At 37.5% G+C, this 19,348-nt stretch overlaps 1 protein-coding gene across 1 annotated transcript in view; it reads right to left on the bottom strand.

Annotated features, from left to right (window-relative positions):
- CYYR1 (cysteine and tyrosine rich 1) overlaps nucleotides 1–18,782 on the bottom strand; it is a 105,436-nt gene extending 86,654 nt beyond the window's left edge. The window contains exons 1-2 of the mRNA XM_007164269.3: nucleotides 18,475–18,782; nucleotides 13,374–13,476 (exon numbers count right to left, since the gene is read on the bottom strand). Coding sequence (XP_007164331.2) covers nucleotides 13,374–13,476; nucleotides 18,475–18,547 — 176 coding nt within the window. The 5' untranslated portion in view covers nucleotides 18,548–18,782. The remainder of the gene's footprint in view (nucleotides 1–13,373; nucleotides 13,477–18,474) is intronic.
- Nucleotides 18,783–19,348: the final 566 nt, after the last annotated feature.

The raw sequence follows: 19,348 nt of genomic DNA on the forward strand, positions 1-19,348 counted from the left end.
ATTTGCAATTGTTATATCTTCTTCTTGGATTGATCCTTTGATCATTATGTCATGTCCTTCTTTGTCTCTGATAATAGTCTTTATTTTAAATATATTTTGTCTGATATGAGAATTGCTACTCCAGCTTTCTTTTGATTTCCATTTGCATGGAGTACCTTTTCCCATCCCCTCACTTTCAGTCTGTATGTGTCCCTAGGTCTGAAGTGGGTCTCTTGTAGACAGCATATATATGGGTCTTGTTTTTGTATCCATTCAGCCAGTCGATGTCTTTTGGTTGGAACATTTAATCCATTTACATTTAAGGTAGTTATCGACATGTATGTTCCTATTTCCATTTTCTTAATTGTTTTGGGTTTGTTACTGTAAATCTTTTCCTTCTCTTGTGTTTCCTGCCTAGAGAAGTTCCTTTAGCATTTGTTGTAAAGCTGGTTTGGGTGGTGCTGAATCCTCTTAGCTTTTGCTTGTCTATAAAGGTTTTAATTTCTCTGTCAAATCTGAATGTGATCCTTGTTGGGTAGAGTAATCTTGGTTGTAGGTTTTTCCCTTTCATCACTTTAAATATGTCTTGCCACTCCCTTCTGGCTTGCAGAGTTTCTTCTGAAAGATCAGCTGTTAACCTTATGGGGATTCCCTTGTATGTTAATTATTGGTTTTCCCATGGTGCTTTTAATATATTTTCTTTGTATCTAATATTTGATTGTTTGATTAATATGTGTCTTGTCATGTTTCTCCTTGGATTTATCTTTTATGGGACTCTATGGTCTTCCTGGACTTGGTTGACTATTTCCTGTCCCATATTATGGAAGTTTTCAACTATAAGCTATTCAAATATTTTCTCAGTCCCTTTTTTTTTCTCTTCTTCTTCTGGGACCCCTATAATTTGAATGTTGGTGCATCTAATGTTGTCCCAGAGGTCTCTGAGACTGTCCTCAATTCCTTTCATTCTTTTTTCTTTATTCTGCTCTGCAGTAGTTATTTCCAATTTTTTATCTTCCAGGTCACTTATCTGTTCTTCTGCCTCATTTATTCTGCTATTGATTCCTTCTAGAGAGTTTTAAATTTCATTTATTGTGTTGTTCATCATTGTTTGTTTGCTCTTTAGTCCTTCTAGGTCCTTGTTAAACATTTCTTGTATTTTCTCCATTCTATTTCCAAGATTTTGGATCATCTTTACTATCATTCCTCTGAATTCTTTTAGGTAGACTGCCTATTTCCTCTTCATTTGTTAGGTCTGGTGGGTTTTTACCTTGCTCCTTCATCTGCTGTGTGTTTCTCTGTATTCTCATTTTGCTTAACTTACTGTGTTTGGGGTCTCCTTTTCACAGGCTGCAGGTTTGTAGTTCCCGTTGTTTTTGGTGTCTGCCCCCAGTGGGTAAGGTTGGTTTAGTGGGTTGTGTAGGCTTCCTGGTGGAGGGGACTGGCGCCTGTGTTCTGGTGGATGAGGCTGGATCTTGTCTTTCTGGTGGGCAGGATCGCGTCTGGTGGTGTTTTGTGGTGTCTGTGACCTTATTATGATTTTAGGCAGCCTCTCTGCTAATGGGTGGGGTTGTATTCCTGTCTTGCCAGTTGTTTGGCATAAGGTGTCCAGCACTGTAGCTTGCTGGTTGTTGAGTGGAGCTGGCTCTTAGCGTTGAGTTGGAAATCTCTGGGAGAGCTTTCATCGTTTGATATTATATGTAGCCAGGAGGTCTCTGGTGGACTAATGTCCTGAATTCTGCTCTCCCACCTCAGAGGCACAGGCCTAACACCCGGCCGGAGCACCGCGACCCTTTCAGCCACACGGCCAGGTACGTGGGCACTTTCTTGCCTTTTGGGAAGTCTGAGGTCTTCTGCCAGCGTTCAGTAGGTGTTCTGTAGGAGTTGTTCCACATGTAGATGTATTTCTGATGTGTTTGTGGGGAGGAAGGTGATCTCCACGTCTTACTCCTCCGCCATCTTGAAGGTCTCCCTGTACAGCTGGTTTTTTGCAACCACAGGTAGCACTTATTTTTTGCAAAATGAGGCACGGAAAGATATCATTCTGTTTACCTTTTTTGACAGTGTGAATTCATACCAAGTATGTTTGAAGTAATTTGTCATGTTTTTTTCTATTTTTGTCAGATTTGGGCAGAGGTATGAAAAACATCTTTTTGTTTACTGTACGATTTTCTTTCTTCTTTCTTTTTCCTTAAGAATGCATATCTAAACTACATATTCTATTTATCTCTGAGCTACTGTGGGTTAAACAGCCAAGGCTTTCACCCATGGAACATTCTGATGGTATCCCATTATACTTTATGTGGTTATCATCTCCCTCTGAAATTTGCATTCGTTATGGGTGTGTTCATCCTAACATTTGGCAATTGGGAGACAGCTGGAAGGTAGTGTGCTCTGGCCAGCAGCTGTCCATCAGAATTCTTCCAATATAATGGATTAAAAATCACTGTGTGTGCATAATTCTTGCCTCCTCAATTTTATCGATAAAACATTTTATCTCCAAAAATTATGCAGCTGAATAGAGTTGTACAGGGGCCTGTTGCCTGATGAATCACAGGCTGGCAGATCATACTGTCTCATTGATAGAGACATATTCAAGTATGTGAATTTTGCAAAAGCCTGTATGGGAGGTAGGTAGGACCAAAGCTAGGCCTCCTAGTATACCCCTGAGGCAAACTTCAGTGCAAAGCACCTTCTACCTTTGGGTTCTGGATCTTCTGTAGTGGAGCCATTTTTCAACTTTTTCCACTGAAGCACTGAGCATGGCTAGAGCACATTCAAATATGTGCTCTACAATGAAATATGACAAGAAGTTAAATCATTATAATCAAATTGCCTTTTGAGTTCTAATTCCTATCATCTGATTATAATTTATTATAAACATTGTGACTCGAAAGTGATGGCTGACTCCCTAGAAATCACTCCTTTTATTTTGTAATGATACCTGATTTTTACCCCATGAAAGAAATTCTCTGAAATCAATAACATATTTGAATTATGAGTTGATATTTCTAAGCAAATATTTACCCAGATGATACATATTTATTTAGAACTCACAAAATGTCAGCTCTTTCGTGCTTAAACGGAGGATTACTTGTGTTTAAATGATCCACTCTGGATCATTCAGTTGGTCAGGCCCCGTACCTTCCATGGTAAGTTGGCAGACCTGCTTCTTGTCCTCTTGGAAGGACAGACAGATCATTTAGGAACTTGAATAAAGTGATAAATAATAGCAGGGCAGAGAAAGGATACTAATATGGCAACATATAGGGGGAATTTAATCCAGATTGAAGTTAAGAAAAAGCTCCCCCCAAAATATGATGTTTAGATCTTCATAAGTTCTTATAGCAATAAATAGTTTTCATTCTTCCCATCTTGAAACCATCAGTTTTTCAGGAGCCAGTGGGGAGTAGCAGAAAAAGGTCAAGCACACATAGTTTTAAATGCCAGCTTATTACACAGTAGCTGTGTGAAATTAGACAAATTACTTAACTCTGAGTCTCAACTTCCTCATCTGTACAGAGAAGAAGAATAATACCCAGGTAATGGGGGCTATTCTGAAGATTAATAAACTAATATATTTTAAGCATCTGGGACAGAGATTGCATTAAATAAATGATAGTTCCCTTCACTCTAATAATTTCTGCCACCGCTAAACGCTTTTTCCCTTATAATATCCAACTCTGACTTCTATCAAATGAAGGTAGCCCCTAAAACCTGGAATATATGACCAGCTGTGAGTTGATTTGTTTGGGGCACAATCCCATGCATGAATAAATAAAGATGGATCCTCACATAAACTGCTTTGTTATGACAACATATTCAATTCAGAATGAACCAAAACACCACAAATCCTATCTTTTACATAATTTTAAATACAAAAAGCACGTAGAAGAGAATTAAGGTATTCACTGTTCCCGCCACCATGGAAGGTGTATTCAGGCTGATTAGTGAAGGAAAGATCAATTTTAACAGTGAAGGAATTTTGAAGGGATGGAGAACACTTTTAGGGAAGCTGAAATAGATGTAGAACACTTTTCAGGAGGCTGATCAGATGCAGAAAGGGGAGAAAGACAGTGTATTCCCGAATTTTCATGGGCTCCATGGTGGTCTTGCTGTTCTCTTTCTTACGCTTCTCTTCAGAACATCCCATTCACTCTCCCCACACCTTTTTCAACCAGCACCTCTAGGCTTTTTACTCCCAAATCTAGATGTGATGCTCCAGGCTCTCCAGTGAGGTACAATTGGTGCATTCCACCCACGAAAGGTTCACTGAATTTGTCTTATAGGCTATAAAGCCTACTACCCCCACTCTCCACTACTCAACATATTAAAAATGGAATTCATTCCCCTCTCTGAACCTTCTTGAATGTTCCTCATTAGTTCTCAGAACACACTATCTACGCAATCATTCAAAACTTCAGACTTGATCTGTACTTATTCCTCTTGTTTAGCCCCAATTCTTAGTCTCTTTTATCACTTTGCCCTGCAGTACAGGACATTGTCAAAGAGCACCAGCCCTCTCTACAAGCGTGCCTGAAGGATGGGCAGCATCAGAACCCCCTGGGAGTTTGTTAAAAATGCAAAATTTCAGGTTCCACACCAGACCTAACCAAGTCAGGATCCACATGTTAACAAGGTGCTGTGATATTCATATTAACAAATAAATATTTGATCTTTGTCTCCTTTCTGGCACAGAGATCCTAAAACCCCTGGGATTTCCTAAGTGATAAGAGAAATAAAGGTGTCTTAATATTCATAACAACCCCTTTCAACCACATCTGAGTTTATGTTAATGAGGTGAGTTTTGGAAAGCACCTGAGGATGGGGGCTGGTTGCCAGGGAAACCAACCTTGTGATTAGAGGGTTGGAACTTTCATTCCAACCTCCAGACATCCAGGGAGGGGAGAGGGGCTGGAGATTGAGTTAAATCATTAACAGTCAATGATTTAATCAATCATGTCTATGTAATGAAGCCTCCATAAAACCCCAAAAGGACAGGGTTCGGAGAGCTTCCTGGGTTGGTGAACATGTGGAGAATTAGGGAGAGGGACATGACTGGAGAGAGCATGGAAGCTTCAAACCTTTCCCCATACCTTGCCCTATGCAGCTCTTCCATCTGGCTGTCTCTGAGTTATAATGTTTTTTTTTCTAGTAAGTAAAATGTTTCTCTGAGTTCTGTGAGTGCTCTAGCAAATTTACAGAATCCTAGGGTCATTGAAACCTCTAATTTATAGTTCAGAAGCTCAGGTGACACCATGGACTTGCAACTGGTGGCTAAAGTTGGCGGAGGTGTGAGCAGTTTTATAGGACTGGACCCGGAACCTGTGGATCTGATGTTCTCTCCAGGTACATAGTGTCAGAACTGAGTTAATTGCTTGTGGTGTTGGAAAACCCACACAATGAAATTGGTCTTAAAATCTTAGGTGTCCACGTGATCTCTTACTGTCTTCATCAAACATTTCCATTGCTTTCTTTCTTTTAATTATAAGGATTTTCCAAAATATAAGAATTACCGATACTAATATAAAACACCCACATACCCACTACCCATACTTATTACATGTTAATAATTTATAATATCTGTTTCAGATTTGTATTTTTTAAGTAATAAAATATTAGAGTTGAAGATCTCCTTCCTACTCCTCTGCCTAAGGTGACAAACTTGTCCCAGGACTGTCCCAAATTGTAGCACTGAAAGTCCTACACCCCAGGAAACCTCTCAGTTCTGGGAAATACTGAAATTCATCTGTACCTTTCCCTCCCCCACATATTTACCACACATTTACCACATGTGCATGTTTCTATAATATACAGAATTATTTTATGTGTTTAGCTTTATGCAAATAGTATCATGTTTGACACATTCTTTTTCTGTTAGCTCTTTTTCACACAGCATTACTGTTTTGAGATTTACTCTAATGATACACTAACATGCATGGATTTAATTGCTATATCCCATTCTACTGTATGAATATACTCTAATTTACTTATCCATTCTCCTCTGATAGAAATTTAGGTTGCTTCCAATGTTTTGCTATTTTAAATAATATCAACCAACATTACAATGTCTCCTTGTGCGTATTTGAGGATTTTCCAGGGAATATATGTAGAAGGGGTAAATTGCTAAGTCCTAAAGGATGCCCATCTTCATCTTTTCTGCTTGTGGTCAAATTGCTCCCAAGTGTTGATAATGGTTTGTGTTTTCCCACCAGCAGTGAGTTCCCTTTCACGTTGGCCCACAGTGCTTGGCGCTATCAGACTTACAGAGTATTGCCAGCCTGACAGCTCTGAATAGTCTTGTTCTGTTTTAAACTGCATTTCCCTGCTTTAGCTAGCCATGGGGAGCATCTTCCATGTGTTTATTGCCCTTCTGGTTTTCTGCTCTACTACTTCTTTTGAGCACACACATTGCCCATTTTCCTATTGAGGCATTATGGATACTAATCTTTTGTGAATCATATGAATTGCAAGTATCTTCTCCAAGTGGGGAATTTGCCTGACACTTCACCTATGGAATTGTTGCCTTATATATTTTTTTAAAAATTTAAAGATTGAGATATAATTCACATACCATAAAATTCATCGTTTTAAAGTGTAGAGTTCAGTGATTTAGTATATCTCTTCTTTTACAGTTTGTGCTTTCTAGCTTTTACTTTAGAAATCTTTCCTATTCTGATACTATAATGCCATTCTACTCTTTTTTAAAATGTTGTAAATGTTTGCTTCTTGCCTTTATGTAATTAGTCCATTAGGATAGATTTTGGGGTGTGGTGTGATGGAGTGATCTAGTTTAACGTTTATCTGTATGGATAGTTAATTGTCTTGGCACCATTTTTTAAATAATCAACCCACCTCTACTGGTTTGTAATCAGTAATCATCTCCGTTATCACGAGTCAATTTCTAAGCTTTATATTCTATCAGTTTATCTGTGAACCAGTATGACACTATTTATTTTCCATAACTTTATAATAAATCTTTATGTCTCCTAGGCATGTCTTTTCATTTTGTTGTTTATCATAACTGTTTTCTTTTGTCTACACCCTTTTCTTTCTCATATACATTTTAGGCTCTGTCTGTCAAACTCAATAAAAAATGGTCCTGTGGGTTTTTATTAGAATTGTATTGATTTTACATATAGTTTGGGAAGAATTGACATAACCCGATATTGACAACCTTACAATATTCCCATCCACAATTTGGTATATCTCTTAATTTCTTTAGGTCTCCCTTTCATCTCTTGAAACTTTTATGTATTTATATTACTCCATAAGTGCCATGCACATATTATTGGATTTCTTACTAGGTACTTAGTTTCTGGTGTTGTGAGATTTGTGTACACACATATATATTACGTTTTCTGAGTGTTGTTGATGTATAGGGATGCACTAATTTTTGTACACTGATCTTACATCCTGCAGTGTTGATGAATTATCTTATTTGTTTTTATAGTCTGAGGAGTATAGGCAATCATATCATTGGTAAATAATAACAATTTAGTTCTTTCCTTTCCAATTGGAATCATCTCTTTTTAATTTGTCTCGTTGGTTACACTGACCAAGCCAGTAAGATGCTGAATAGAGTGGTACTAGATGCTAGCTTGTCTTATAGTTGCCTTAAAAGGGAATGGTCATAACAGTGTAGCACTGAGTATGGTTCTTGAGGTAGGGTTTGTTTTTCCTTTTGAGATCTTTATTCAGTTAAGAAATTTTCCTCTCTATTCATAGTTTGCTAAGTGTTTTTTTAACTCAAGTGAGTGATGGATTTCATCAATTGACGTTTCTTTCAAGGCTCTTCTTAGAATTGCTCTCCTTCAAGAAGTCTTCCTAGCACCCTAAAGTTGGACTAAAAACTCCTTCTCTCTGATTCCACTACATTTAGTCCTTTCCAGAGCCTACTAAACTGTCTGTTTTCTAAGTTCATGTTTCCCAGTAGCTTATAAGCAATTCAAGAGCAGGAACTGTGTTTGATTCATGGCTATGTCCTCCATTACCAGCTGTAGAACACAGAATATCTCTGTACATATTATAGAAATAAATTGCTGGGAACATGTTTTAGAAACTTATCTAGCCCTTCCTAAAAACAAATTATGTTCTTAACAATGAAGCTTAATTTACAAAGGCAATTATGATTGAATAGAGTTGATTCAAAAAATTCTAGATATCTACACATTTATATTTGCTCTTAATAATACATAAAATGTATTTATGTAATACATAAAATACATGTCTTCTGAGAAACAATGACTTTCTTCTTATAGCAAACATTATCTGTTACTACATTAAATTTTTTTTATTCAATTACTTAAACTAAAAAAAAATGTTCTCTGAGCACACCATTCTCCACAAATCTCCATGTGTTCACCAATCTGGCAGCTTTCCAAACCCTGTCCTTCCGCATTTTCATGGAGGTTTCATTACAAAGGCACGATTGATTAAATCATTGGCCATTGATACTGAAATCAATCTCCAGCCCCTCTTCCCTCCCTAGAGGTCCGGGGGTTGGGATTGAAAGTTCCAACCCCCTAATCACATGGTTGGTTTCCCTGGCAACCAGCCCCCATCCCTTTTGGTGCTTTCCAAAAGTCACCTTATTAACATTAAAACCAAGTTCATATTCATTTTAACATTATATTAGTTATTTATCTTTCTGTCATTATTAAAACAAAAACAAGACTCCCACAAACTTTGATTTGCTCAGAATGTACCTTTCGGAGGTGTTTTACCATATCTAAGTCCTAAGAACATTTTAATTCATTTAATTTAAATAGTGTTCTTACCAATGCCAAAGGCCTTTCAAACTGTATTACGTTTCTGTCCTTATTTGAACAGCCTCACTTATTTTATTCAGAATGCTCAGCTACTTAGCGAGTATGGGACCTCAAATGCCATTTGGAAATATGAAACCTTTATCTTTTAACTCAGTTTTGCGTTCATGAATAACATGGTTCTAACATCACAGTTGTGATATTTATTAGCTGTCTTTGCAAAACGTCGGGCAATACATCTTTTACATTTCATTGAGAAGAAAAGAAACTTAATCTCACCAGCATCTCCATTATTAGTTCTTCCTTTTGATTTTTCCCCGTGGGGATTTTGTGTTGGCCAGACGGCACACTGAAAGATCCCTAGACACATCTGCATTCTACAAAAGCAACATGGAAAAGCAAACATCTATTTCTGAATGAGGGGATTAAATTTTATATCTTATCATCTGGCTCACTATGTCCAACCCAGTCATTATTTGGTTCATGTTCAATATTGTACAATTATTCTCCTATTCACATAACACTCTTTCTTTGTTTTCAGTAAAGTCCTGCTTTTTGTCTGTCCCATTAGTAATAGTAATTAGCCACTCAACTGAACCCTCTGAGCCCTTGGATTCTACTAGTTCTAAACAATACTCCATAAACCTTATCTTTATGTTGGATCCTATCTCTAGGAAATGTCAGTCAAATTTCATCAGCAGCAAAACTGAAATACCCATTTCCATATTCATCACAGAATATTTATTTTCCATGGAGAAAAGTGGCTGGATGAAATGTTTGAGAATCAGTTTGATGAGAAATTGTTTACTTTGTAAATTGGCCCAATTCTCATTTTCAAACACAGTGAGGTTTCTAACTGTCAGGTAGTTACATTCCTGATCAAAAATGGAGAAAAATTTCCAAAGTCACATATTCCGTCATACATGGTATTAAATAGTGTAACATCTCAAAGTGTTCACTCTAAATATTTTCTCTATGGAATAAGTAAAAATAATCTTCATTTGGTGTCTTCTCACCTTTGTCCTTTGTCTTAGTGGTATCTAAGAGTGCGTCCGTTTTACATAAAACCAACTCTTATTTCCAGAAGAATACTGAACTATTTTATTTTAGTTTTGTTAGACATGACCAATAAAAGAATGTAGTCTACCAATAAAAGTCTGTAAAATAAGGATGTATCTTTTGTCTTACCTATTTATTTCTATGTTATATTCAAAGTTTAACCTTCCTTTTCAGGCAACACTGAACAACATGGGTTTTCCCAAACTGACCATTTTCTTTCTTAAATCTTTGCCTTCGTAGGGGACACTGTCTCTGTCTGGAATGCTCTTCCCTTTCTTCACTGTCCACTTATGTAAGTGTCTACTCTTTCTTTAAAACTCTGTTCAAATTTCATATTTATGAGACTTTTTCTAAACATCTCTTTCTAAACACACACACACATTTAGCTGCTTTCTCTCTTCTCAGTCCTTCAATAACACTTCATAGATTAGTTCTATGAAGAATTATTTGTCTACATTTTCTTACCTTATAAGATTGTGAGATTGTAAAGGTCAGGGAACATCATTTATTCATCTTTGGATCCTATGCTGCCATGGTAACAGGCACTCAATATGAATTTGTAAATAACTGATTGCATAGTATATGTTGACTTTTGCAAAAATTATTCTTAAATTCTGGAAAATAATACTGTTACTTTTCTATATGGAAGTCAATATCTGTGACCATAATGAGCAAAAGTAGGCATGCCATTTTAAATAGATTTATGTCAAATAGACTTATTGTACTGATCATTTTGCAGTATATACAAATATCAAATCATTATGTTGTACATCTGAAACCAATATAATGTTACACGTCAATTACATCTCAATTTTAAAAAGTATATACGTTATTTTTAAAGTTTAATTTTTAAATTGTTTTCACAAGACACAAATACATTTTAAAATTCCTAACTAATAAAAAGGGGGTAAAAGGGAGAGACCTGAGTAAAATAATACTTTTCAACTATATAAAAGGTAAATTGAAAGATAGCTCTTGTGATATCTTTGAAAACAAATCTTAACGGTTAATTTGCAAAAGTTTAGAAAGAGCAGTTGAAGTAAACGGAATTATTAAGGGCTAAATACCTCTACTCTGATTATTTTAGAGAGACCTCAGCAAGAAGGATCAAGTGTGCCTTACCTTACCAATTTACACAGTCTAGAATGACCCAAATCGTGTTTTGTACTCTCTTTAGCTCATTTTAGGCTAAGCCAAGACATTTTCTTTTTGAAAATAAACAAGACTCGAAGCCAGATTTATAAAATTATTCATTTAGGATACAAAACATTCCACTGTGTTTATTGCTTTCTTCCCTATTACCTTACTGATGACCATGAAGATTAAATTCTCTGTTAAGATGATTGAAATGATTTTACTAAGAATGTGCCTGGATGCTTGGAAGAGAAGAAGCATAGCTTATGAGTTCCCAAATAGCAATATTTGGAAACATGTGCATGAAAGAACTTTTGTAAGCATTCTTGGAATTATTTTCTCTTTCTCTACCCCCCACACCCACCCTAACTCAAAAAAGAGAAAAGCTTTGGGTGGAGTTAACTCTTTTCAAATCTTAAACAATAACTGGAAATCCTGAAAATGTATTCTCCTTTATCCAGTGGGGAAAACACTTTAAAGCTCTTTTTTTTTCTCTAAGAATTGTTTAGCAAGGGATTTACTTAGTGGTTTCTATTTTGAACCGAAAATTCAGTTTAACTGCCTAAAATATAATGCCATCTGTGTTTATTTCCGCTCTCCAAAAAACACAATTCTTTTTTTCAAACATAACAAGTACATGGCCCTAATAACCCAGATAAAGATATAACTCAATGAATTCTTTACTTTAACCAAGTGATAAAATTAGTTCTAAGAATAGGTACCATAAAAAATGAATCTGATTGCAAATATAAAACATGTAAAGCACAACTGTGAATTTAAAAAATTTTAACTATTTTGATTAGTAAGTAATTATGTCTTCTATATATTTATCAGAGTGGAGGTATCTATGAGGTGAGAAAAAGGGGCACAACACACACATTGTGATGTAGTTAGTGGGCACAGAAATGGGCCAGGAGCCAGAGGACCAAAGAATCAGAGTCATTCTGACCCCAGGTTCCTCAAATCTATACCACCTTTGGGGCCCACTCACACATCTACCTGGAACAACAGCCTCTGGCATGTGGAGATCATTGGAAAAATCAAATTTGAGTTTAGTAATGAAGTATTTTAATTTACTTAAAAAGTATGAGGTGATATACAAATGAGAAACATTATTATGTATTTATATTCTGAGTTGATTCTGTTTTCTAAATGTAAAGGGACTTAATGTTTTTCCACCAAATCTTCCATGAGAAAAAATTAAAACATTTTAGAGTTTATTTGCATTTCAAAGAATGCTTAAATTCTGTTCATCAGTCTTTATTACAGCCTGACATTTCTTCCATCGCCATGACAGTCTTCAAGAATATCCTGAAGTATGATTCTTTCTGGCCTTATTCATGGAGACATGATCCCTAAGATCAGCCCCACTTTGATTCTAGAAAGTCTATGCGATGCCAGGTTTTCTATTCTTAGGAAACCGAGGATGACTTATAAGCCATCTCAATGGATATATGCTTAAAATAGCCAGGCACACACCACTTATTGATTGCCTAATCTTTCCTGGCTCCACGTAAACCTTCATAAAACACAAGTTAAGTCACAATGGAACAGCTTTCAAATCATCCTGACAGTCACTTGAAAAATACAAAATGCAGACTCCTGAAAGCCATGGATGATGGTCACCCATGGGTGAAATTCTTATGTTCCTATTCTCTACCTTCTATTTCTCAACTTGAAGGTGTGTGTAGAGGAACAGAGAGTTGCACAGTCCTCAGACATACAACCCTGAAGACAGCTTCTGCTCGTCCATTTCCTTTCGCCTAGAAGCATCTCTAAAATAAATCCTTAATTTGTTAGAGAGAAGTACTTAACACCTTCTCTGCATGTATGTTTCATTGATTTTTGTAGTTGGTTATCACTTTACCCTGTTGAGGCTAGATTTCTTGGGCTCTAATCTTGTTTCCCAAAGTTGCTTTAGATGCATTATGTAGAATACTGACGTTTCATATCTCAACTGTTTTTTATTCATAATGTCTCTTTTCCCTGATATCTACTGGCTGAGTCAGACAAATATATGCGTGGCAAAATAAAGTGGCTATCATTAAATGACAAATTCTAACTTACTAATCCTTCAACAAGACAGACAAAAAAATATAGTTTACAATGTTAAAAATTGATCAATATATGAATATGATCTACTTAAAACATTATTATTACTATTACATTATTATCATCATAAAACAAATTAGACAATAAAAAATATTCTTTAAACTCCCTTCTAACAAAAGCAAGTTATTTTGTATAGTAATTTGCACATTTAGTTAAATAATACAATACACTAGATAGTGATGAGTGTTGAGTGTCTCCAGTAAAGATTTTATGTCAACAGGCAATCTTAGAATTTCCTACTCATAGCTATAACTTAGTACTTTTTGAAAACATCACTGGGCAAGGGAAAAAGTATCAATATGGCCAAAGTCGAGTAATACTCACGAGAGAATATTCCCAATATAGGCATAGTAGGAGCAACAGTAGGGCGTCGTTCCGTCACAGCAGTACGATTTGCAGTCTTTGCCACACTGAGCAAGGCAATCCTCTAAGAAATAAACACCAGATCCGTGCAGTTACATTTCTGAAAATCCCAGCTTCCCGAAAAATCACTCTATTTCACATCTTGATCGGTCAACGACCACTCTTTAGCACATTTAGGCTTTCATTTTACGTGCTCCCAATTCTAAAACAGTTGTAAGCATCTAAACTAGTCTTCCTTCCTTATTGGACATAAATCTGGAAAAGGCAAAGACCAGTCTTTGAACCTCCTCCATCGAGCACCATAATTGGGAGTCAGAGTTGGTTGAATGAGACACTGAAGGGAGGAAGGAGTGATCCAACTAATCAGACATTAAATTGGTCAACAGAGTTCTTGCAATAATTTTTAAATGGTAAAGTCTTTTGACTTTAGGGTGCTACTCTCAACTACATTTAATGGAAAGTGTTGTTGACATGAATAATATCAACTGGAGATAATATTTAAGTAATGTATATTTTTCACCACAATGCCTTATATGCTTTCCTTTCTCTACCATTTTTTACCTTCATAATTACAGTTTGTATACATAAGGTACCACAGATGAGTCTGCATATACTGTCAATCCATTTGGATTGGAAGATAATGAGTTAGTTAGCTGTGGGGAAAAGTTCTTATAGATAATTCACTGGTGAATAATTAAGAGTTTATTTGATGCCAGATTTAAGAATCAATAAGCTATGAAACAGCACTATGTGAAGAGGGGAATGTATTTTCTGATTAAAAAGGACATACCACAGCTGACAAAACCAAATTACTGTCTTTTTTCCATGTTTTTGGCAAGGAAAAGTATACCAAAATGTTAAATAAAAATTACCCTACCTTTAAAAAATTCTTTGTTCTTCCTAAATGATTTATGTTTAACAAGTTAAGGTTATCATTTAGTTATAATCAGTGGTATATATTACAGTGGATATGTGAGTTTCAGGTACATGTAGGAAAACATTAAGTACAGTCTGATAATTTAAGTTACATGTTCAAGAATCACAAAATAGGTCATTTCCAACTCAATCTCTGAAGGCAATAACTACTATCTAAATCATATAAGACTTTTGCTTTTCTGTCAAAGTCATAACATAAAAGTGCAAATGTTATATATATGCCTACATGTCCATGTAATTGATTTGTCTAGAGAGGAAAATACAGATTTTGCTTTTAAATCACCTCCCTGACAAGATGATTCTTTACAAATTGATGCGATCAAAACCCAGCAAATTTCTTTCACCTTTATCAATAATGCATGGCCTCTGTGGAACAAGTCAGAAGTTCATGTTTTCTTTTCCTCAATTTTATTCTACTTCATAAATGAACAAACCTTAGTGTTTTCTTCTGGGATGTGGTAAGAAGACATGAAAGGAAAAAATAACTACCTTTGTAAGATTCAGTAACTCTACTTAAATCCAAAATTTTGAAGACAGAAAACACGATCTAATGATTTATTGACAGTGTCTGCTTTTTGCAGTTTATTTTATCATTTTCCCAGGGAATTTCTATAGCTCTTATTTTTAGTACTGTTTAATTAAGTCAAATATTTAGACTAGTCAGTTATCTCAAGCGCTTAGCTCGGATGTTTTGCTTTATGCTCTTAAAAGCCGTTCAGATAGTGGGAGAGCTGACATCCCGCCTTATTCTGTCAGAGCAGGACAAGTGATTTTTAAATAGCTTCATGGGGTGCCTTTTGGATAATGCCCAAGACAGTGACATCTTATTAAGCTCTCCATGATTATCGAAGATTCAATTACTGTTATTGTAAGGACATGGTGTTATCAAAATATTTTGAGCCAATGTTACAGGAAACCAAGCCCCAAACCTTGTAGCCAAGAAGCTGGATTATACCTGCAGCAAACATCTAGATCCTGTCACACATTGTTCATTATTTTTTATGGCATTTTCCAGCACTCTTGTCTACTTCCCAGAATTAAACAACTGAAAAGGGAAAGTTTAATAGTATGGCAAATACATTCACAATCACAACATTTCCAAACTGGGGGGTCAACCACACCTCAAACTTATTTTGATACGTTAGTTGCTTTCTCCGGTTTATTTGAGAATAATCCTATAAAGATCACAGTTTGGACAGTACAGAAGCATTTTCTCACTTGTAAATGAATGAAACATCCCAATGGCCCTCAGAAGATAAATAATATTATTACTAATATTCAAGTTAACATCCTCGAAAATTAGCTAGTTCCAATTTTCTTCAATGACTTTAGTTAAAGGCAGGATCTGGAAGAAGCTTCCCCGCTCCCATCTTAAGAAATGTGTAGTACAGGAAAGCATCTGGCTCCAAGCACTTGCTCAGAATTGGCTCTTGTAATCTATAGCTAAGGATCAGAAAGGAAGGAAAGGGAGGGGACAGAAATCACTGGCTAGGGTCAGGAAGGTTAAAACCTTGGCCAAATCCTGTCTTTGTAGCCTGCAGTGGGAGTTGGATAATAATATAAACACTTCGTTGAATCCCTTCCCAAAAGTGACTCCACAGTCAGACACGATGCTTCAGGTATAGAAACCTTGCTCTTATTTCCTTAACGAATGAAACCTGTATTTAATGCATTTTCCTTGGAGAAAATAATTCAGGTTACGGACAGTGCATCCACATAGGTTTTTGTCCCATTAAAGCTGGCAATTTATTTAACAGGGTATCTGGATTAATTCTATTTCTGCAGTGTTCCCCCATCTCACCCCAATCCTCACTTCCAGCCTTATCTCTTAGTTCCAACCCAACTGTGTTATCTGCTTTTGCATATACAAATCTCATGATTTTTGCCTTTGTTCACACTCTATCCTACTACATCTCCTATGTCCAAGGCTTCCTATAATTCAAAGGTGTAGGTCCTAAAAAGTCCTCCTCAATTTAATTTCTCTGAGCAAATATTTCCTGAGTTCCTCTTATGGGCCAGGTGTCTTGCTAGTCTCTGAGAATATTATGCTAAACAAAATAGACATCATCTTCATGAAGCATATACTCCTAAGCCAGCAATAAGGTCCCCTCCTTCGAACACCTAGAGCACATGGTGTATCTCTCCTATAACACAGCTTTTTATACCTTAGAGTAATGGGCACACCTGATCTCCCAGACAAGACTCAAAGCATGGCCTCTGTCCTATGTATTATTCAACACATCTCACTCCATAAATATTAGTTGAGTGAATACGGCAAGCATAAAAAGGCCTCTGAAATAGAGCTCAGGAATTAATATCAAAAGCAATTAGCTAATCATTTCTTATCAAAGATGGTAACTCGACCTAGTATTGGCTTGCAATGACTTTGTAGCGTACTGGGGAGGGATGCGGATGGAGAGAAGAAATGAATGGAATGAAAACTTTTTAAACTGATCAAGCTTGCTGCTGGCCAGCTGGGCAGGTTTCCTGAATCCTGGGGGGGCTGTGCACTTAACATTGGGGGAACAGGAAGAAGGGAAGGAAAAGTGCAAATTAGAAGCTCTCGGCTCACCAAAGAGAATAAAATGGACAAAAGAACAAGAAAAAGTTGTTCAGTGGTGGGACTGAAGATGAGCAAGGGAATTAAAGTTTCATTTGCTGTGTTCTATTTTCTCATTTTTGTTTTCTTTCGGTAAACAGAGGAAGTGGAAAGAATTATCATTGTTTCAAATGAACTAATAAAGAGATTTTAATATAAAACAAATATTAATGCAATTGATTCTGTTAGACTCTCAAATTCTAAAAACCTTATACGACTTAAGTAAAAGAAATAAGTGCTGGAAACACATTAGAATGTGGACTCTCCTCATTAAATAGAAAGCGCTTTTCCTATTTTATAAATTTCTGTATTTGAAGGTCAGCTATTCCCCTACAATAAAATATCTTTAAAACAACTTATAGACAGCCACTAATTTACATTTTAATAAACAGATTGGAAACTTCTGTAGAAGTTATTGTGATTCATTTCTGGCGAGGTTGAATGAGAAATTCACTTCTACTGATGTCCAGGTAAGAATGTTGAAGAACGTCTTCATTTTGGTTGCAATATCTTTGTAAGTGTCGAAAGGCAAGTCACAGTGCTATACATAAACTTACTACTGCAAGGTCATAGGTAAGCCTGTGGTGTTTGTTATAGGAATTTAGAGACATGAAAACATTTACAAAGAACTCTGCTTTTATCCTGTTTTTTAAAATATGAAGCAGATGCAAAGCCGCATGTGTAATTAACTTTATACATGAATAACCCATGAAAGGCCATTTTGGGCTCCCCATCAGTCACAAAACAAGAAAACTGCTTTGCTTCATCAATTATTAGCAATTCTCGCTAAGAATAATTAGGATGAGGGAAATGAGATGCCCGTCACCTATAAGCAAGTGCTTAACAAATTCAGCGAAAACACATCAGATTCTGGGTGAATTTATGCCTCTCGAAAACCCTATATTTCAACTCAAAGCTTCCAATTACCCTGTCCACCACACTTGAGGATCATCTTCTAAAGAAGAAAAACAGAGGTCTAAGGCTTTTTTATTTCTGAAAGGGAAAATCCGGCATATTCGGAATGTGGAGGTGGAGGGGCCAGTGGGTAGCATTTACTGAAATGGAAAAGTCATCAGATTAGTTTATTTGAAACCTCAGCGATGCCTCCCTAACTTCAGGTGCTTTTCAAAAAACATGCTTTCCTCTCAAAGCTCAGTCTCCACTCTCACCCCAAATTCCCGAGTCCTGGATACGATTGGAAAAAAATGCACGCTATCCAGAAAATAAAAACAAAACCCCGTAAATGTGGGGTTGGGGGTAGCTGCTTCGCGGAAAGAGAGAAAGGAAAAGAAAAAAAAAAAAAAAAAAAGGAAACGTGTAAGGAAAGGGACAAAACACAACCGCGTGGAGGTCAAGCCAGGGCTGTAGCGCGCGGGCGCGGGCTTCTGCTCCTGTCTGCGGGGACCACACAGCCTCTGACTTCCCACCACGGTCCCGCGCATCCCGCCCAACCCGTGTTTGCCCGGAGTGTGACCCCAGCGCCGCCCCGAGCCCCCTTCCCCTCTCCCGCCGCCCTAGGTCACTGACCTGCGTAGACAAAGAGCAGGACCAACTTCGGAAGCAAGACCCCTGGACACCCGGGGACCCTCCGCGCGTCCATCCAAGCCGGTGGCCGGAGGTTGCGCGCCAGGACAGATGGACAGAGAGACAGACAGACCGGTCTGTAGAGAGGGCTGGGAGCCAAGGGAGAGCCCGGCACCGGGAGGGGACGGGGGAGCTGGAGGGCGGTCAGATGGAGAGGGCAGCGCTCTGGAGAGCCGGGTGGCGCGGAGACCTGGCCATCGCCCTGGGAGCTTTCGAGGGGAGCCCGGGCCGCCGCGCGGGGCTGCGCTGGGGCGGAGGTCTCTTTGTCTGTCCCCGCGGCGCTCGGGCGGCGGGCTAAGCGGCCGACCCAGCGTCCTCGGCCACCCGGGCTCACATTTCATCTCCGCGGGTGGCACCTACGCGAGGCTGGGGGCGGGGGTGGCCCCGACTCCTCCCCACGCTCCAGTTCTTCCTTCTATAGAGTGACTCTAGGAGCTTGGTCCTCTCCTGAAGGAACTTCTTCTAACCCTTTGCTTTGGCTATCGACACGGAGTTTAATAAGCTCCTTTATCGCCCTGCTCTCCCCTCCAATTTTTCTTTTGGAAGTAATGGGTGAAGAAAAGCTTTGTATTTTATCTTTACACAAATGAAGGGAATTTTCGGGGTTTAAGATGTTAGACAAAGAAAGAAGCCAGTGAGGAAAACCTAGGAGAATTGGAAAGTACAGAAACAGTGTATGGTTTAAGGAGAGCACTGTGGCAATATGTATCAAAATTCAAATGCACAAACACTTTAGTCAGTCCTCCGCTAGGAGTTTATAAATATACTGCCACATGGGTATTAGAGGATGCAAGGATACATCACCTCCAAAATAAAC

The sequence above is a fragment of the Balaenoptera acutorostrata genome, chromosome 4 (genome assembly GCF_949987535.1).
Source record: "Balaenoptera acutorostrata chromosome 4, mBalAcu1.1, whole genome shotgun sequence".
Lineage (NCBI taxonomy): Eukaryota > Metazoa > Chordata > Mammalia > Artiodactyla > Balaenopteridae > Balaenoptera > Balaenoptera acutorostrata.